General features: G+C 43.4%; 1 protein-coding gene across 1 annotated transcript; it reads left to right on the top strand.

The window, feature by feature from the left end:
* Nucleotides 1-15,018: 15,018 nt before the first annotated feature.
* Nucleotides 15,019-18,916, top strand: PROKR1 (prokineticin receptor 1). The gene is made up of 2 exons (XM_053974187.1): nucleotides 15,019-15,609; nucleotides 18,220-18,916. Exons 1-2 carry the CDS (start codon nucleotides 15,125-15,127, stop codon nucleotides 18,914-18,916), a joined length of 1,182 nt encoding a protein of 393 aa, XP_053830162.1. The 5' UTR covers nucleotides 15,019-15,124.
* Nucleotides 18,917-21,553: the final 2,637 nt, after the last annotated feature.

Below are 21,553 nucleotides of genomic sequence, written 5' to 3'. Positions count from 1 at the left end.
TTAGCCTCTAAAATCATAAATCCACTTAAAACTAGAGGTCACTGAGCATCTAAGCTGCCATGCAGCACTAGTACAGTCAGGTGCCTTCTGACACTTGCAAAGCTCAGTGTTAACAGATCTGCTCTCTAGTGCTTATGTCTGGTTTCAATGCTCTCTTTCATGAGAGAATTTATTACTAACAAATTTATTTATTACTAACAAATATTATTACTAACATATAACATAATTTATATTATTTATAACTAAAAAAAATATTACTATTTATTACTAACAAATATAATCCCTCTATACGGCTTGTGTATCTACATTATTTTGGGTAATCAAAGAGTTAGAATTTCCAAGTAAGATTCCTTCAGAGCCAGGTCAGAACAGTGCTAACACAACATAATTGCCCTGATTATATACAACTTCTCACTGAATCTATACAACTTCCTTTTATTGAGGAAAATAAACAGTGAGCAGTTATCAAACACCTGTATCAGATATTCCCTTGTAAGATAAATACTGAGACTTAAATAGAGCCAGCTATCTGTTTTGGAGGTTACTTGATGTTTACACAGAGAAATCCTGATTATTTTTCTGTGAGAAGTACAGCAGCTAATGTGATACAGTACATCTATAAAGGAGAATGTTCAAAGCAAATTATCTCTCTTTGGTAACATAACTCCTTGTTATAAATCAAGACAAGGTTGTCACCTCTTTTGGATCAAGGTTAATCTACTCATAGCCATTAAATGCACACACATGCATTATCAAGGATCTATTTTACAGCTGCTCACTCTAATAATTCGAAGTGCTACCACCTGAATGTGACATTTTCTATCACAGATGCAGAAAAGCCAGAAAGGATTTGTACTGTTATGTCTAGCTTCTAGGCTATGCACTGAGCTGCTCAGGAACAAGATCAGTAAGAAATTTTAGCAATACAGCAAGGCAAAGCTATAAAAACACGGGAAAACAAGGCAGATTGTCCCACTACTGGGTTTTTTTCCCCCAGCAGATGATGGAAAATATTTCTGCACAGCAACAGTGTTAACCTAGCTCCTCCAAAAGCCTAGGTAAAAGGTGACCAAGCTAAGCCTCACCACTCCCAAAGGCTGGAAATTATTGCATGATCAAGCCCAGCCCATATTCTCCTTGCTAAAAAGCTGAAGTTTTATTCCATTTAATAGACTTTGTTGCACTAAGTGACACATCTCGAATTAAAAGATACCATGTTTTACTGTGAAAAATCCTGAACTACAAGGGAAAACCAGAGCCCTATTCCACTTTTCATATTTCCAGGAATCCTCTACAAAAAACTATCAGTAGTAAAATCCATATATTTTGCTAAGAGTGGACAGATTACTGTTTAGCTTTGCAAATTGAACAAATGAACGGGAGTTTTACACCACTTGAAGATTTATCCCTCTTTCTCCACCTTGCATGCTGCAAACAGCTGGGCACTGCAAATCTCTGAGAGCTCAAATGTCTAAGCAAGAGCAATGATAAACACAAGGTAAATGCAAACTTGAAAACTGTTTCCTCCACAATCAAAGAGGACTGCTTTCAGGCATATGAAATCCAGGCTAAGTGCATTTAATGACCCACTAGCATTTGCTGCCAAAACCAGTTGGATTTGAAACATTAGCCTCATCTTTGATTAACTATCTAGTAATCTATAAGGGCAGCTGCTTTAAGGCACTAAACAGATGTATCTCTAAAAGGAAATAGAAAGAAAAATGTTTCCTCTAAGTTTTGAAAAAAACTTGACATACACTTTTGCAAACAGTTGAGAGGTAGCAAATATAGAGATGAGACTGTCAGAGAGATGAGGCACTGCCTTTTTTTTACAGCAGGAGTAAACACTAAATTTTAGACTAATTATCCTACTTTAATGTTACCAGAGGTATCACTGGTGCTTGACTAAACTCAAAGCAGTGGCACGTTCAGGATACGCAGTGCATTACTGAATGGAAAAGACATGGAAAGCCAAAGTCAGAGGCTGAGTAGTTTTTTTGACATGTAACAAAATTCACAAGATCCTCCAAGATCCATCCGCATGAAATGGCTGTACTGATTACATGAACATTCCCTGAGAGCACTTGTGTGGATGCAGAATGAACAGACAGGCAATGAATTCACAGCACCAGGCCCTTGGAAACTGAAATGTGCCTTTCACAAACAATCCACTAAACCAAGTTTAAAATAGGTTATAAAAGAGATTTCAGAGAATTAGAAGTTCAATGAGTTCATCCATTGACATGTGCTTTCCAAAGTGGCATTTTCACAGATTAAAGCAGTGCCACCCTCCATATATAAGAAGAGGTGTGATTACCTGGCAACAAATTACACATTTTTGTTAAGGAAGATGACTGAAGCTTTTTATGAAGACTGGCATAGGCAGCACACAGGGATGAATGTTAAGTTCCTTAGATTCACAGTGAAAAACAATAGCACATTCAAACATTCCACATAATGCCTCATCTCACACAGCCAAAGGACCCAGAATTTCCTCACAGAGATCTTGTGAACACAAACCCCCAGGAGAGATGAGGGAGGGCAAGTGCTGAACCTGGGAAAGCACATGGGAGAGCACATGGCCTCAGCACAGCTGGGAGCTCCAGAAAGGCTTCTCTTCCCAAGAAGGTTCTGTCTCTACTTCTTTCCCTTCTGACAGAAGACACTAAATGGACATGATTTTGGAACTGCACTTTCAGCCAGACTCCAACACATTACAGCCCATGTGAAAGAACTGAAACTGTGTGGAAATATGTAACCCACATACCTGGCTTCCTTTTTGTAGTAGCTTTTCTGACATAATGGACACTTCCTTGATAAGAAGTCCTGCTGTTTTCAAAGTAGAGAAGATTGGCATTGATTTCAAAAGACTCCCTGGGGCAATTTTTCCACAATTTCTCAATGCAAAATTTCCCCTTTACACTTTCTCTGCCATTTGTGTGTTCATGGCACAGTCTTAATCTGCACATACTTTGGTGAAAAGACAACTGCAACAAAAAATATCCATCATTTAATGCAAAAATGCAGAGGTGACCAAGGACATCAGATCTGTCCAGGTACTGGGGCAATGTTTGTTCTTGTACAGACTGAATCTCAAAAAATTGGTGGTGCTTCCACCCACAGCTCTGCTGAGTGGCAAATTAGGCTGTGTTATGGGAGTAAATGCCAAACTCAAAAGTGATTCATGGAGCTTTCCCTTCCAGTGGTATTTCTCTTAAAAATGGAGTAGCTACTCAAATTCTACTCCCAGGCCAGAAAATGAGCAGTGTCTAAGTGCAAATAGAGGTAAAGACACCTGGAACAGCCATCTGGAACTACTCAGCATCAAGTCAGTCAACATGACAGAGCTTTTGCTGTCTTACAGTGTGTTAAGAATGGCCATATTCTCTGTCAAGATTTACCTTTAAAAGGATCCAAGTGTAGCCTGAAGTGAACTGCAGCACAAGTGTACTGATGAAGCTGAGAGCAGCAAGCTTTTCAGCCAGGAGGAAAGGACACAGCTGCACAGCCAGATGTCAGTAAGAACACCGCAGTCACAATCAGGACACATGGTCATCACAGGCCAGCCAGATGTCTAAGCAGTATGGAAAATAATCATGCTATCAAAAGAGCACAAATCTTATTTTCTGTTTATCGCCATGAACTGGTTTGATGGCAAACCAGCAGGAGGAATTAACTCTGCACAAATATATTGTGAGAGATGCCAAGTCAGAACTACAATTTAATAAGAAAATGACAATAAAGGCAATAGCACAGAAACAGTGGCTTATACCAACAAAATCAGAATATGACCTGACATCCTGTTGGTCAGGGTAGTGGCAGCAGTCTTGTTGGAGTGATGGATGTGGTCCTGTTGAAGTGGTGATACTGTAGAAAGGCCTGGTCCTTCCCTGGAGGTCCAGTGGTGGTTGTTGAGAGCTTTCCTCCTCTGGGAATCCAGTGGTGGTATTGTGGTGTCCCAAGTCTCAGATTATAAACAGGTAGGATTGTTGGTTCCTCTCCCAGGGCAGGGCATCTCACAATGGGATGATACAATTATATGAGAAATTCTGGGAGACCTTGATGGCCCATTAGCAGAGATGGTCCCCCCAGGTTGGCTGCTGCTTGCCCAGAGGGAGTTATCAGGGCTGAGTCATACAGATCTGGGAGATGCAACTGGCTCCACAAGCAGCAAAAGAAAATAGTAAAATGGTAAAAATCTCCAGTGGTAATGTAATGGATCAGCTATTGGATAGAAAAGAATCTGACATGATTTCAGATTGCATTTGCATGAGAAGTGAGAGAAAACCTTCTGAATAGTACTCAAATATCCAGTCAGTCATCCTTTTCTCTTCCAAGTGAACTCCCTGCAGCAAAATTACCTAAATTAGGGTACACTAAATTAGGGTACTGGGAAACTGTAATTTTTTTATCTAGTGTCTTTACAAGTGCATTTCCTGATGACTAATGACAACAAATCAGTTAATAAAGAATTGCATTTCAAAAGGCCAGCTGGCCTTAGATTAAATATTTCTTCTGGGAGAATTTCAGTCTTAAAATTCCAAGTTCATTTAAATACAAGTTTGCTCAGAATAGTGGGAAAGAGCAGGCTGTCCATCAGCAAGCCATCCCATGGCCTGGGAGCTAACTCCCAGTCTGGAAGGGGTAATCTCCCTTGCCTCCCTCTGCAGTCCTGTGGACAGAAACACCCCCAAAGGGTCTCTCACAGCAGCTCAATTTTACTCTGGATCACAAACAGCATTGGATCCACTCTCCTAGCCGAGGAGAGGAGAGGAGAGGAGAGGAGAGGAGAGGAGAGGAGAGGAGAGGAGAGGAGAGGAGAGGAGAGGAGAGGAGAGGAGAGGAGAGGAGAGGAGAGGAGAGGAGAGGAGAGGAGAGGAGAGGAGAGGAGAGGAGAGGAGAGGAGAGGAACTAATTTACTTTGGGATCAGTAGTCAAGAGATACAAATGACCTCTGAACAGCTAAATTTCTTGCTAAACAATTCTGGAGATTGTATTCTAGCTGATTCATCCATTGTCCTGGTGTTGGCTGGGATAGAGCTCATTTTCATCTTAGCACCTGGTACACGGCTGTGTTTTGGATTGGGATGAGAATAAAGTTGATAACACAGTGTTTTGGCTGTTGCTGAGCACTGCTTTCCCTAAGTCAAGGACTTCTCAGTGTCTCCTGCTCAGCCAGCGAGGAGCAGCACAAGTGAGGGAGCACAGCCAGGACAGCTGACCAGAACTGGCCAGAGGGATATTCCATACCACAGAGCATCATGCCCAGTACATAAACTGGGGGAAGCTGGCTGAGAGGGGCTGACCACTGCTCAAGGTCAGGATGGGCTTTGCTCAGCAAGTGGCGAGTAGCTGTATTTCTTGGGATTTAGTTATCTATTCTTGTTGTTATTGTTGTCATTGTATGTAAGTTTGCTTCCATTATTAAACTGTTCCTATGTCAACCCACTAGGGTGTTTTTATTTTCTTTCTGATTCTTGATGATCCCCATCTCTCTGGGAGGGGGCAGGCAGTAAATGAGTGTCTGCACGGGGCTTTGTTGCCAGCTGGGGTTAAACCATGACATCCCCAATGCTGAGAGATGCGACTTTGGGCTGAACAGCTCGTTCCTCCTGAGCTAGTTTTGTGGCACTGTGCCATAGCCCCTGTACAGTTTTTTGTTTTTAAGATCACAGTTAATGGGGTCTGATTTCAAAATGGCAATTCTCTGCCAATTTTGGTCTCTACCAAATAGAAACAATTTATAAATAGACCCCTTAGAAAAGTCTGGGACTTAGCATGCATTTTATTCCTCAGGAACTTGCAATTCAGGAATTGAGGGATACCCATTCCCACACAGCTCTAGCCATGCCACATTCTCCTATTGCCTCTCATTTGTCCACAGCATTTCTAAATATTCTGGGAAAAGCACCACCACTGTTTTAAACCAGGAGGTGCTAATTTGTTGTGATCCTAGTAAGCAAGGCACTCAAAGTTTGTACATTATCACCTAAAATGCCTTTTATTACAGCTGATACAACAAAAAGTAGAGCATGGATAATCTTACCTGACGCAAGTGGGACCCCTGAGCTGTACCTCATTCAATCCATGCACATCATCCTGATGGACATCCGTAGGAAGGTTTCCCCACTTTACTGTTTTGAGCTTTGACAGGATTTTCTCAAATCCTACCCATCAATCCTACTACCGAACAAAAAGGATTTTTACACAAGAACGTGCGGCTGCACTTTTAAAGACAAGAAACATGGGGGTATAATTGCCTGACAGCTGTGACCACCAGCAGAGAGAAAGGGAGGGTTTTCCTCCTCACCACTACCAAACGGTAAAGAGGTTCCTTTCGCAGTGTGGGGGCTTTGCCATTCCTGCCCCAAAGTATTACATCAGTCTGTGTATCACACCAGAAGGGAGGTGCTGAGCCCTTGGCTCTAACATCCATGCCCCTGAGCTGTCCCTCTCAGACAAACCAGCATCTGTCTCCTTTAGATTGTAAATAACCTATATTCCACAGAGCCCTGAACAAGAGCCTGTTCCACCACTCTGCCAGCCACATGGTCAGCAGTCAGCCCTGGAGTGCCTGGGGGGACACAGACTCCACCCCAAAACATGGATGGACATCTTCTGACATGGGTTTGCTTAATCTCCACCTAGTTTGGGGAGCATGGACATGCCTTTCAGCTCCTGTCCCTTCTACAGTGCTACTCCCAGACTTCAAAAATATGAGGAGAAGGAAGCTGATGAAGCCCTGCACTTTTGGCACCATAGCAGAAGTACCACAAGGCCTTTTTTATGTTAGAAATTAGGTGACACCGTGTTTTCATGACTCATCCTGACACCAAGATTGTGTTTTCATGCTCTGGGTAGCTTCAAATGAAACCACCATTAAACATTGTTCTGTTGAATTAGAATTCAAGAAAATCTTGGAACTATTCTGCCTGCCATGGTGAAATACCAAACTGTCAATGACAAACAGCAATGGCAAATCCACCACAATATTCCAAAGGGGAGACGTGAAGGAGCAGGATTCTGTCCGCAGCAAATGAACAGAAAGTAATGATGACTGAATACAAAGAACAAAATAAAGAAGATGCTGCAGTGATGATAATCACTTTGTTAACAGAGAACAGCAATGGCAAGGGAAAGTGCTGACAACTGAGCTTAAATTTGAGACTGTAGCTGGAATGGATAACACTCAATTTTTTAAATTAATGCAGCATCCAATTTTTCCACTTAGACCACCAAAGAAATTGGCAGGTTTTTGGAAGGATCTATCTCCTACTGAGACACTTCAATTAAAATGCTGCTTCATTTCCAAAAATATTCCACAGCTCATAGCACCCACTGAAAGAGAACCAAGTGTGTCTCTGAGTAAAATCCAAAGTCAACAAAGACTGAAAATCCAAAGGAATGACAAGACTGAATGAGATACAGGACATATTAAGCTCCTTTGCCTGTTTCTAAATTCAAAGGCTTTTGAATATGGGGTCTTTATAAACCTGTATAAATTTTGAGGAAGAGGCCAAATGCAGACTTTAGATCTCCCAAACAGGGCCAGCAGAGGCTCCCTTGGAGGGTGAAGGGGCTCGGAGATCCCAGGATGTCCCCTGAGGTACCCAGGGAGATGTGAAGGGTCCTTTGTTTTTGAGGTCAGCTGTTATTAAGGTCCCAGTCCATTGGCCGCTCTTAGGAGCAGAGCTCCGCTCATGGTAGAAGGCAGCAGAAGACAGAACCCAGCAGTGGTGGTGAGTTCTTCCTACAGCAACTGCAGCCTCCTTCCCCTCCGAATGCTGACCAAGAAGGAATGTCCCCTAGCGGCTGCTCCAGCCTCCTTTTCCCCAGCCAAATTCTTTGGTATCTCTGCCCCTCCAAGAGAAATCCTGAGACAAGAGGAGTGCAGCCAATGCCCTGTTCCCCTGAGCCTGGCAACTGCTTTTGTCTCTCTTAAGTACCCGGTCATTATTGTCTCCTAGCAATACACATGGGGGAAAATTCCCTGAGAGAAAGAAACAAGAGGAACAACAAACCCCAACATTTGTGTATATGTAACACAGCCCAGGAACAGCAGTACAGATTAGACAATAATCCTGAGATTTCTTAACATTTGCCTTGCAGAGGCCTTCTGCTCAAGAGAAGGGTTTGTGCTAACAGAGATTTGTTCTAAGGCAGGCAGGTTAAAAAAAAAAAAACAACAAACACACAAAGCCTAAAAAAATACATCCAGAACCCCCAAAGGAATAGTTAATAATTAAACAAGAAGTTGAATGTTTAAAGACTGAAATGTTTTTCTTGTGGTCATTCATGTCATATACTGCGGCATCAAGATTCATGCACAGTCCCTGGGCTGCTCCTTGCTTCCTACCCTGCCTCAAATACTGTTATTTCTCCTTCTCTAGTGAGGGTGACAAGCGACAGTCAGAATATCAGCTTCTTAGAGCTATTTCTACATATTTTATACACTGTTTTGAGGGGCAGGCGGTGCTTCTCACAAAATGCCATGCTAAGCTGAAGTGAGCAAAATAAACACCATTTTCCTACACAGTCACAAAAGGATGAACAAAGATGAAGAAAGCGGGAAATAGACACTGTCAGAGAATTATAAAGTAGGGGGAAAAGCCCCAGTGAAAACAAAGGATCTTCTACTTGGAAGTAGAAGAGCTGCTGATTGCCCCTGTGTCACCTTGCACATGAAGTGAGCCCTGAGCAGCTCAGCTAAATCTTGTGTCATTCAGCTGTGAGAGCCACCTGAATGGTCTTGTCCACAGAAACCTGTGCTGCTCTGAAAGGAGAAGATCTTTTGGATGAAAGTACCACATCTGCTGTTCCCGCAGTTATTGTAAAATGCAGGCAAATCCAGTGGGAAGAAATGATGATGTCTAACTCCAGTTCAGAAGGCTGAATGATTTCTTTATTATAACTATGCTATAATACATTAATATACTATATAAAGGAAGATACTAAAACTACAAACCTACTTGTTCTAACTACCATATCTAACTAACTCACAACTTGTGACCTTCTCTCGAGAGTCCAGACACAGTGGATTGGATTGGCCATCAGGCTCAAACAATCCTCACCAGAATCCAATCAAGCAATCACCCCAGGTAAACAATTCTCCAAACACATTCCACATGGGAAAAACAAGGAGCAGAAATAGAAATTGTTTTCTCTTTCTTTCTCTCTGTGCTTCTCTATGAAAAATCCTGAGAGAGAGAGAAATGTGCTTGCCATACGCAGTGCTTGCAGCCATCCTGCCAGAGTGTCACTGTGGTTGTTGACAGGCTGCTTTATGGCTCCTTCACATGCTTTGTGCCTTTCCCCAAGCCACAAAGTGATACACACTCAGTAAGGAAGCAGAAGAAGTGATAAGAGGAAACTAACATGGTGACACAATCCAGTAATGAAGTCAAATTCTTCTCTACCCACTCCTTTCCAGGACACTTCCACATCCCAAGTTACCATTGGAACAGCTGAGTAAGGTCGGATTCCTTCAGTGTGCCAAGTATTTTTGCCAAACCCCATCCAAAAGTCACTTTCACTTTCCTCTTATGTCACAAGACACATTTCCATGTATTAAAAATATATATATACCTAACTTTCTGCAGGCAAATGTGGTGCTCATTAACATCAGCTACAGACTCTCAGATTGAGTAAAGCCACTGGGCCAGGTGGTGGGAATACTGAGCAAAAATATACATGGTTGTAATCAATGTGTACCTGCACCATCTGTTTGCTTGTTTTCCCAGAAAATCACAAGTCTGATGCTTTGTCCCACTGCACTGCCTAATTTGTATTAGCAAACTTTGGAAAACTCCAGCTGTGCTTTTAGTCAAAGCTTAGGTTAAGATTAATTACTTCACTCAGAGTCCAATTTATTTAGCAATTAGGAAAAATTAGACAGTAGCTGAGTTTGCTGTTTTGAAATGAAGGGCCTGAGTCCTCAGGTCTACTCCCAGGCTAAATGCTGAGTTTAGAACTCAATGATTTCAAAGTCTCCAAGCAAGTACTTTACACTGCAATTGTTTTTGCATCATTCAGCCTCCAAATAACCTCCCTATTCAACCTGTGAGCATACTAATGATCAAAATATTGATCAGCAATGATCAAAAATAATGATCAACAAATAAACAGAAATGTGAATCTTTGTTGTGGTTTGATGCTGGCCAAATTCCAGGCACCCACGAAAATCGCTCACTCACCCTCCCCTGCCTCAGCTGGGTAGAGGAAAGAGAAAAGTTTAATGAAGGCTTCATGAATTGAGATAAGGACTGGGAGAAAACACTCCATGGGCAAAACAGGATCAGCCTAGGGGTACAAAGTGAAGTTATTGCTAACAAAGTCAGAGGAAGATAATGAGAAGCAAAATAAGCCCTTAAAAACACCTTTTCTTTCCCCAACCCCTGACTCCTTCCCACTGACAATGCAGGGAGAAAGGGCAGTTTGTCAGTTTGTCACCCAAGATTTTCTCCTGCTGCTCCAGGAGAGGAGTCCTTCCCCTGGGAGGCCATGGGGTCCCTCCCACAGGAGACAGATCTCCACGAACCTCTCTGATATGGGCCCAATCTCACAAGAAGCAGTCCTCCCAAAACTGCTGCGACGTGGGTCTCTTTCCACAGGGTGCAGTCCTCCAAGGACAGGCTGCTCCAGCCTGGAAGCAGGGCCCTCTCTCTCCACTGGTTCTCCCACTGGATCACAGCCTCCTCCAGGCACCCACCTACTCTGGCATGGGCACCTCCTCCATGGGCTGTGGGTCCCTGTGGACCCCCATGGGCTGTGGGAGGATCTCTGCATCCCCCATGGATCCCCATGGGCTGTGGGTGGATCTCTGCATCCCCCATGGATCCCCATGGGCTGTGGGTGGATCTCTGCATCCCCCATGAATCCTCACAGGCTGCAGGGGCACAGCTGCCTCACCATGGCCTTCACCATGCTTCACCATGGTCTCACCACAGCCTGCAGAGGAATCTTGGCTCTGGCACCTGGAGCACCTCCTGCCCTTCTTCTCCACTGACCTTGGTGTCTCCATGTTGTTTCCCTCACATATTCTCAGAGGAAGCTCCTCCTCTTCTCTGGCTAGGAAAAAAAAAAAAAAAACACCTGTGTCCCCCATTGCTTTGATTTTCTTCTTAAATCTGTTATCACAGAGCCATTACCATCATCTCTATTGGGCTCAGCCTTGGCCAGCAGCATGTCCATCTTCAGAGCCATCAGGGATTGGCTCTGCCAGACATGGTGGAAGCTTCCAGCAGCTTCTCACAGAAGCCACCTCTGTTTGACCCCCCGCCACCAAAAACCAGGCCGTACAAAACCAACACAGTATTTTCCATAACAGTTTTCGGTAGCAACTTTTCTTTCTCAGCCTGAATGTGTCGCACTGGTAACACTGCTCCCAGGAAATGCTTTGTGATGCTGTGTTGAATGTTGTGACACCACTGGGGAATCATCAATTAATGTTATTAAGGAGAAGCCTTGTCCTCTGCAGAAACCGTGCACCTGAATCATGTGCATACACTTGCTGCATGTACCCCATGGCTTTAGAGCCCTTAGACTACCACAGTAGCCCTTGCTGCAGGGGTCAGGGTGCTGGGACAGTCTTTGAGGCTCTGGACCCACCCCCTGAACTTCCACTCTGCCCAAGGACAGTTCCCAGCACCACTGGTTTTGTTCTCTATTCAGTGACTCCCAGTCAACAGCTACAAAGCACTGCCTTGTAAATGCATGGAAATCACATTGTTTCACAAGGCCACTGGTGTTCTCTGAGAAACAGCTGGACACATACAGCACCATTCCCTGGAGCACAGGAGATGAACTACTGCTGTACAGAAGCTCTCACTGAGCACGCAGCGCACATCTGCAGCTACCGAGGTTCTGATGCCAGCTTGCCTTCAGTCAATGGGGAGAGACAGTTCTGCAGCAGATGAGGTTTTGGCCTAAAGGAATATAAATATCTGGATATCATATTGCTTGATTAGCTCACTAGATAACTTCATGTGAGACAGCTGAACAAAGTCTTAAAGAGATCACAAACATTCTGAATGCAAAGCTCCCTTTAGAGCATGGGCTTGTCTTCAGGGGCATTTAAGGTTTATGTGGCCCATTTTAGGGATCATTTTAACATGTCTCTGATGTACACAGTTTCCTTTGCCTCTCTCTCCGTATTTACTTTATTTACATTTTTTGACAGAATTTAACAGGTGGACTGGATCTGATTTCCTCATTGTTCATCTGGTTGCACCCTTTCAAGACATTAAAAATCCCTTAGTGTATTTTCAAGTATTAAACTGGCTGTTCAAAACAAAGCCAAGCAAAGTATTTGTTGTGAAATTCTTAATTCTCTCTGCTATCTGCAGACACTGGGGACTTCCCAATCTTCTTCAAGTTTTCTGGAAGGAATGCCACAGTAGTGGCTCTTTTACCCCAGCCATATTTTACATTCACAGGTTTCTTTCCTTACCTTCTTTTTCCAGAGCTAAGTGCCCACCAGCTCACAAGAGCCCAGCCTTGTGCATGTGCATCAGGGACACACAGTCTAAGTTTTCTGCAACCCACCTACGCCCTTCATGACCTTTGAGAGCCTGTGATGGTCTCCTCTGCTGGGGACTATGTAATGTGTCCCACTATGCACCTTGGAAAACGTCAGCTAAGTGAGTAAGTCTGGAGGTGAAGAAGACAGGTGATGTGCCACACGTTTCCTTTCCTTCTGGAGAACTGGAAAGCAAAAGAACTGCTCCCTCAGTTGTGAGGGCTTTAGAGCAATGAGAAGGCAGCCTTAGCAAAGGACACCAAGTCTTTAAGGATTCACTGCCACTTTTCTGCTCTGACTAATTCCCTGAGAAGGCAAGGAAAGCTGTCAGGGGTCCTCTGATTTACGGCTATTCACTGTGTGTCCCTCCTGCTGGAGCTACTGCAGCTGCACTCCAAAAGACAATAGCCAGAGAGAGACACACAGAGAAAGGTTCCCGGGAAAACACATCACCCTCCTTCCTCCCCCTCCTTTCCAGTGTATTTTGCTTCTGTGGCACATCAGGTGCAGGCTGCTGCTGCCCAGCACAGGCAAAACCCAAAGAGCGAGGGCAGACCGGGGTTTATGTGTTCCATGCTCAGGCTTGCTAACAAAGCCACCCTGCCAATTCCACGCATTCAGGGCGTTTAAGGCAGAGGAACCCCAAAAGGGCTGTGGTCTATTGTCTCCAGATCGTGCTGCCTCTTTAAAATCAGAAATGCACGGACAGCTTCAAGGTGCCTCCCACTGAGCAAAGGCTTTAGATGCAGGCACAGAGGCAGAGGAGCCATCCTCCCCTGAGCACAGGGCTAACCTAATGGGAGAGAAAGCAGCGCTCAGCGGAGTCCTTGGCTACTTCCAGTGATCCTTTCTCTCCTCCTGTAACAGCAGCACGTGCAGAGGAGAAACCTGGCGGCTCTCCACAGGGTGCCTGAGACCTCCAAGAAGATGAGCGCAACTGCAGGTACCCTTTGCTGATAGTGCTCTGTCAGTTTGTAGATGGTTGTGTTGTCTGTATTTATTTTGCAGCTCTTTTGGTATTCCACAGCAGTGGAATCTGACACAGATACTGCCCCTTGCTTTGGCCAACAGATTTTGCATCCAAGTGTTTATTTAGCACTTCTCTTAAATGAATGTTTACCTTTCCAGGCAGCTGTGCAGGTGTCTCCTTGAAGCAGTCTCTTGTCAGAACTGTTTCATTTCAGGCTTTAGCTTTCTGTCATTCTGTTCTGCAATGCCCAGTTTAAAAAACAACGTGGTGACCAAAGTTGTAAAAGAGAGTTTCTGACAGGTATTTAAGTGTCAGTACATCAGGGTCTGAGGGTGGTTCCAGGGAAAGAAGGGAGCAGATTACCCTTTGTACCCGTGACTGCTATTGTTCAGTGGCGTTTGACACCCCGAGGACTTACTGCTTCAGGGCAGAAAAAGCCGTAATGCTCCCTGATCTTCTGTTCGGATGAGGTGAGACTGTCCTGACAGCTAGGAGTCTGGTGTGAAGATTCCTAGATGGACCATGGGAAGATACAAGAAGATGCCCTCTCAACATTTTGATACAGGGAGGCAAAAATAAGGAGTAGATGAAATGGCTTTTCCCCCTCTGTGTGGGAAAAAAATTATTATTTTTTTTAATATTTGGTACAACTGGCATTACAAAGAGGGGGGCCTCTTCCTCCCCAGCATCAAAAATGCAAGGCACTCTGTCTTGCTTACAGAAGATTTTCTCTTTCACCTTTCACTCTCTGTGGAAACACTTTCCCTGTGAATGGCAGATTTGCCTTCACAGCTAAGCTCTACAAGTTGGTTCATGGGACAAAATTCTTGTCTCTGCAAATTGGCAGACTTCACCTGTTTGACAGAAGTGATAATGGATTATACTGGCAGAAAAATTTTGTCCTTGACTCAATTAATGGCTGCCAAAAGTGAAGTGCTGGATTTAGTATTTTCTTGGTCTTTGCAACTCTTACTTCATTAAGAAATGTATTTAGAAGCAAGAACATCAGTTCTCTTTTCATTCTCCTCTACCACATCGCTCTGAAATAACCGGAATAAAGCATAAACTTTGTCCAAAAGGCACATCAAATGCTTTACAGCACACTGAGTTGTCATTTTAGTGTCTTTTACCTTGCACAACGATGACAGCATCATGGGCTTGCAGGCTGGTAGAGTTTTAAACTAGGTTTTACATTCCTCCTAGGCTGTCATTTCACTGCCTGGTGAAAATTTCATTGTTAGTAAATAGAACTGCTGCTGTAACAAACAGTGCATGAAGCAACTAGAAGCATTTATTTTGTGAGAACAGAAGCATCCCTTCACAGGGTATTTCCTCCTTCTGTGCACATGCAGCAACAGATCTGTGGGGCAATCAGGTGGCTATTGCTTTCCTTCAGGATCAGTACTTTTGCTGCCATTTCCTTTCAGGAAACATTTTCCTCTTTTTGTTCCCACAGAAGGAGAAAAGTGAGGCTGTTGTCCTATAATCTTCTGGGGACAAAGACAAGGTTACTCACTGCTCAAAAGGAAGCTTTGGATGAGGTCTCTCGCCTGCCACTCTTGTGCCCTGCCACGCTGGGCTAACACAACACCGAGGGCCAGCCAAGCTGCACATGCCAAAAGAAGACAGACACGGCCATGGAGCAAACTGAACGCGACCTAAATGCTACCGCCCACCTCAGCTTTGCTGCAATCTACAACATCCGTGATGGGGATTTCGCCTCGTTGAGAAACTTCTCTTTCAATTTCACTTACAGTGATTATGACTTGCCACTGGACAGTGAAGATGACATGACCAAAACCCGCACCTTCTTCACAGCCAAGATTGTGATCGGGGTTGCTCTGGCTGGCATCATGCTGGTCTGTGGCATTGGCAACTTCATCTTCATTGCTGCTCTGGCCCGCTACAAGAAGCTGCGAAACCTCACCAACCTGCTGATTGCCAACCTGGCCATCTCAGACTTCATCGTGGCCATCGTGTGCTGCCCCTTTGAGATGGACTACTACGTGGTGCAGCAGCTGTCCTGGGAGCACGGCCACATCCTCTGTGCCTCAGTCAACTACCTACGAACTGTCTCCCTCTACGTTTCCACCAATGCTCTCCTGGCTATAGCTGTTGACAGGTAAGTGGGATGCTATGACTGCACAAAGATGTAGCCACAGCTTCCGAGGTTCTAAACCATGTCCTCAAGTGCCACATCCACATTTTTTGTGAACTGTTCCCTGGGCAGCATGTTTTGATGCCTAACCACTCTTTCAGTGAAGGATTTTTTTCCAAGTGTGCAGCAGCCCTGAGAGACTGCCTGCCTTTTACTCCAGGAATTTTAACAATTTAATTTAATTGTATCCTTTCTCAAGACTCTTTTCTCAGTCTTGTGCACCACTGACTCTGACAGACCAAGGCACTGAGCATCAGTCTGATGCTGGCATAAATCTGACATGACTGACTCACAGAAAGCCAGAGACTCGCTCAGTAAACTCTTTACAGAAAGGCCATCATCACAAGACCTCTTTCATGTACAAACACAATACACATCTCTGTAAACCCTTTGCACACACATATGTGATTCCCACCCTTCTTTCCTCCTCTTTCCCCCAATTTCTCTCATGTGCCATTTCCAACTTTAGTGTAGCATGGCAGTTTTCAGTCCCTGACACAAAAATCAGCTCAGGAGTAGTGAGCCCTGCTGAGGGCAGGGCTCAGATACAGCTTGTATCTGTTCCTGATGTGAATGGAAGTCTGTGAAGACACTCTGGAGAAGCTCAGAGATGTTTTCCCTGGTGTGGGCAAGGGGACAATAAGCTCCTACAAAACAAATCCTTAACAAACATCTAACAGAATAGGCTTTCAACAGCAGCTGAGGACTCAGGGTAAAGCTTCTAAACCTACCATGTATACATTACCATTTTCTATCAGTTTTTCAGCTTCTACAAGGTTTTCTTGGAAAGCTCTGCCAGTGCATCCCAGGCTGATGAAGTAATGGGTCATGGTGTCCTTATGTCTGCTAAGAAATCAGATTTATAGCATATCTTCCCACACATCTTTAAAAACAAGCCTGATTAACACGATTAATCACTGAAGCTTGTTATAAGAACACACTGTTTTGGTTTCATTGCTTTTATTTTTTCTTTTTCTTTTTTTTTTATTTGCAAGCTATTGGTTTGGTAAACAGAGAGAAACCCCACTGTTTAACAATCACCTATTCCATGTTAGTTATGTCATGTGGATTGTTGACTTCTGTCTCTAAAAGGAACAGGCTGCTAACAAAAGTCTTCCCATGTTTAGGTCATTTAAAAGGAATCAACCATGCAAACTAAGTCTGTCCCACTGAGGACTTTCTTTAGAGGGGGCTCTTTTTTTTCTTCATCCATGTCTATTCACATGAAAAAATAGGAATTTCACATTTTTAAGGCCACACCTACACTAGAAAAAATACAACATCTGAAGAGGAAGAACACGTGGTAAGGGTCTAAGTCCGCACTGCAAATATTTAGCTGGGTCCCCTGGACCAAACACCCATGGGCTTTTGGTGTGTTTTATGTACACTTTTGGAGCACATCTTCCAGGATAGTTTCACCTGAATTCAGTTTGTGAACTGCAGAACCATTCCATGGTAACAGCCCAAGTGTGGTAAGCAATGACAATCAGGAAATCCACCACAAAAGCTTCCTCTGGACTCTGTTGGACAGATTGATCCCATCCAGCCAAATGTTCTGCTGAGCAGATATGCACATTTATGAATACATACACATACATTATGCCACAACTTACTTCCCCAGGACCTGATCTAAAAATGTTAACCTTCTGCTCCACAATGAGGCTGACTCATTTTGCTGTCCCCTGACATTTACCCTGCACTATTTAAGAACCATGAACGATTTATCTGCTTCCAAGAACTGGCTGATGAAAAGTGCTGCTGACTTTCCATTTTACTTTAGAATAAATATATCTTATGGATGCTATTCTATGTATTGAATATATACAGATGGAATAGACTCCAAAGGAATGAGAAACTCCACTTTTTGAAACAATACTTTGGGTAAAATACGGTTGTACTGGGATGTCTGATAAAAATCTCCTCCTAGCAGGAATACTACAACCTTGCAGCTTTACAGTCCTAAGCAGTGCAAATATCTAAGTCAAGTTTTCTGCTTTGCCATATTATTTAATACTGTATATTTAAGATGAATAAGCAATAGTCACCTCCAGAATACACACAAAAAGGGTTTGCGTGGGCAGAAAATAGATACACATTCTATTCTGTTGGTGGCTTAAACTCATGTTCCCCTGTAACCAGACATTAGCATCACCTGCAGGTCTTTGCAGCCCATGGAATAACCAGAGAAATAAGAAAAACACCGTGATGGATATATTCACCTCTTTGTAAAAAGAGCTATTTAAGTAGCTCTCTGCCTAGGGAAAGTATTTTCCTGATTCTGCATGTTTGTCTTTTCTTCCCTGAACCTGACTAGATACGCAATACTGCATTTTTCAAACTCTTGCTCCTGTTTAAAAGGAAAAGTTGTGATACAAAATTGTAACTCAGCTCCAGGCTGCTACTTCACAACATCTTCTTACAGATGATTATGTCCTTACAGACGAGTATGTTCAGGCTGTCCCCTCAGGAATGACAGCAATTTCCTCCTGCCCAATTCTGTTTGCTTGTATTTTGAAGTGTGTTCTGACCAACAGTGTTTTCAGACTTAATTTTGAATATATTTTTCTGTTCTAGGTATTTGGCCATTGTCCACCCACTGAAACCACGCATGAATTATCAAACAGCAACCTTCCTCATTGCCTTGATCTGGGTCATCTCCATACTTGTAGCTATTCCATCTGCATACTTTGCTACTGAAACTGTGTTGTTTATAGTGAAAAACCAGAAGAAATTTTTCTGTGGCCAAATTTGGCCAGTTGACCAGCAGATGTACTATAAATCATATTTTCTCTTCATCTTTGGCATTGAATTTGTAGCACCTGTGATTACAATGACCTTGTGCTACGCCAGGATCTCTCAGGAGCTTTGGTTTAAAACTGTCCCAGGATTTCAGACGGAACAAATCAGAAAGAGGCTTCAGTGCAGAAGGAAAACTGTCATGGTACTAATGTGCATTCTGACTGCCTATGTTCTCTGCTGGGCACCTTTCTATGGCTTCACAATTGTCCGAGACTTCTTCCCCACGCTCTTGGTGAAAGAGAAGCATTATCTTACTGCCTTTTACATAGTCAGGTGCATCGCCATGAGTAACAGCATGATAAACACCATGTGTTTCGTAACCGTGAAAAACAACACCATGAAGTACTTCAAGAAGATCATGCTGCTCAGATGGAGGTCAACGTATAAGGGAAGCAAATCTAGCACAGATTTGGACCTGAGAACAAGTGCAATGCCAATCACAGAGGAAGTAGACTGCATAAAACTACAATAAATTTTCTGAGGGTCTCATCTCACCTTTTTTGGAGAGGAGCTACAGAGGAAATAATACCTTCTCAGAAGCTTCTTCCTTGTCTGTGGGAATACCCACCACTGGCGAGAGCCCTCAAAAAAGCAGCCTACTTTGCATTCCCACCAGAACTCTTCTCACTGGACTGTTGGATAATCCTTAAGCTTGAACAGATGCTGTGCTTCAGTTCATACATCTGTCAATTTGGGATGTAGACACTAATTTTATAGTTGTTTAATAAGAACAAAGACGTCTATGAATGCATTCAAGCATACTACAATGATGGAAAAGTTGAGTGCAGACCCCAGCAGTGATGCTTGTTTCTTAACAGAAACCTCTTAACCCATTTGAGCTTATGACTTGTACCTTTAAGCTATTTGGTGTCCTTTTCTTTCCGCTCAGAAGAGAAAGGGTGCCAAAAAAGCCCATTTTGCTTCCTGCCACTCTTTAACCTCTCAGTTTATCCTTCCTCTTGAAGTCTACAGACCACCAGCTTTCTATTGTCATTGGACAATATGCACAGCATGCTCTTATGAAAGGCACATGCTCTGAAAGCTAAAATCTGCTTCAGTCAAGTGAAAACCTCAAGTCTCTTCCTGTTACACCTTGTTTAAGAATGCTTTATCAATATTCCACTCTTTAGTTTTATGGAGAGTGTTACTCTGTTATGTATTTGGAAATGCCACAGATACATATGAAAAGGATCTACTCCCTCACCTCCAGGCACGTTGTGGCAAGCTTCTGCTGCCTTGAGATGCTGAGCTCCTCACAGAATCAATCACAAAATTGTAGAACTTGCAAATAACATCTCCACATTGTCTAGTCCATCCCTCTGCACACACTAGCCAGGACTGTGTCCAGCTAGGCTTTGACTGACTCCAGGGAATGCTGACAGTCTCCCTGGTCAGTGTTCAACAGCTCTCACTCAGTGAAAAACTGTTTTCTTACATTCAGATGGAGTTTCATGTGTTTTACCTTGCTTGTCAGTGGGATCCATACAAATCTACAGCATGGTGGTGGGAAAAATCCAACCAGACATCTTACCAAGTCTGTGTGCACCTTCACGATAAAGGATAAGCAATGCCAAAATACCAAGGAGATCCCAAGATGATCCATCCATCTTTCTGGGAGCAAGGCTTAGGCTTCAGCGAGCCAGCCTCTGGTTGAGTTGATAAGCTTATTGTCTGCTCAGATATGACACAACAACTCTAGATGAATTCTGCTTTTCCTTCCACAGTGCTTCTTTTACTGTTCTGATTTAGTGCAGCTCCACTTTGGATGTTTCTTAAGTGGTAATTGTGACAAAGCAGGTGACAGTAACAGTAATACCTACTCATTTCAACTACACATAAGATGTCATGGACTTCTGTGTATGGAAATAAAATATTTTCTGTTGTGATGACAAATGCTTCCTGTTTTAAAGTATGTGGTTATGCCTACTTTTGGAGTAAATGGTTTTGGTAAATAACTTGTCTATTTGTGAATTTAAAGTGAGCAGCAAATCCTGCAAATAAAACATAGCCTCAGTATAATTCTGAATTATTTTTTGTCTTTTTCTCCTAGCCATCACTTTCTTACCCAACTGAGTAATGTGAATGATCCCATTGCTGCTGAAGAAAAAATGACCAATTAAATTTAAGGGCAAAAGGATATTCAAATCCATTAAAATGCTCAAAGCCTCCCATCATTAGCTGCTCTTAAATATATGTTGAAGAGTATTTCATAATTTGCTGTTAGGCAAAACAATGACTGAAATCATCCTTCAAAATGTCAGTTTTGAACAGGGGTAAGTACTAAATCTGTTTGTTTTCCAGCCTGCCACAGAAATTTAAAGGACCAGAGAGATGAAATATTTCACTATCAAAATCTTATGGTTCCTTCTGAAACCTGCCCTAGTTGTAAGGGATTAGCTAGCCTGTTATTAGAGCGTGTGATACTCCTTCCACTTGTTTTTCCTACATGGTTTTGGTGCAACAAAGTCAACAGACAATTTCCACACCAGGGAAATCCATCTAAGGCCGAGTTTATAAAAAAACCCAACTTCCACCAAGAAATACAGTACTAAGCAAAATCTGGGGCAGAGAATTGCTTTAAAACTCTGGAAATCACTCTGAGAGCTCCAAGAGAGCTTTTGTGGACTGGCCTAACCACTGTTCTCATCCCTGTGCCTGCAAAGGGTATTAAAGCAGCATCCTCCACAGCCCCTGCTGAGGGTTGAGGTTTTGGGACTGCTCTATTTTGACATTTTGAGGTCCTCCAAGCAGCAAAGCAGTGTTGCTGCCTGAACCTCTGGATAGGGCAGGAGAAGTCATGCTTTGCCTTCTGCATTTGTTGTGAGCTGCATCCACAGAGAGGGACTCCTACTGAGGAAGGGTGACAGTTCTGTTCCCTGATCCAAGCACGAAGCAGTCACATTAGCCTGTGTCAGCACCAACTCCAAACAGCCCAAAACAGGGCACTTTCAGAGACAGGATTTACTTCCAAACTGAGCTCCAGCAAGCAGAGGCCCGGGGCCAAAAGTCACTTAAAAACTATTGTGAATACTCCTGAAGTGTGCAGGCAGTGGGAACAGGCTGTGACCCACGTGGCTCCCTCAGGCAGGGCAGGGTCTGAGGGAGAGGA

Source organism: Vidua macroura, chromosome 3, assembly GCF_024509145.1.
Source record: "Vidua macroura isolate BioBank_ID:100142 chromosome 3, ASM2450914v1, whole genome shotgun sequence".
Lineage (NCBI taxonomy): Eukaryota > Metazoa > Chordata > Aves > Passeriformes > Viduidae > Vidua > Vidua macroura.
Note: the sequence above shows the minus strand (reverse complement) of the source record. Positions and strands in the feature narration are given on the sequence as shown.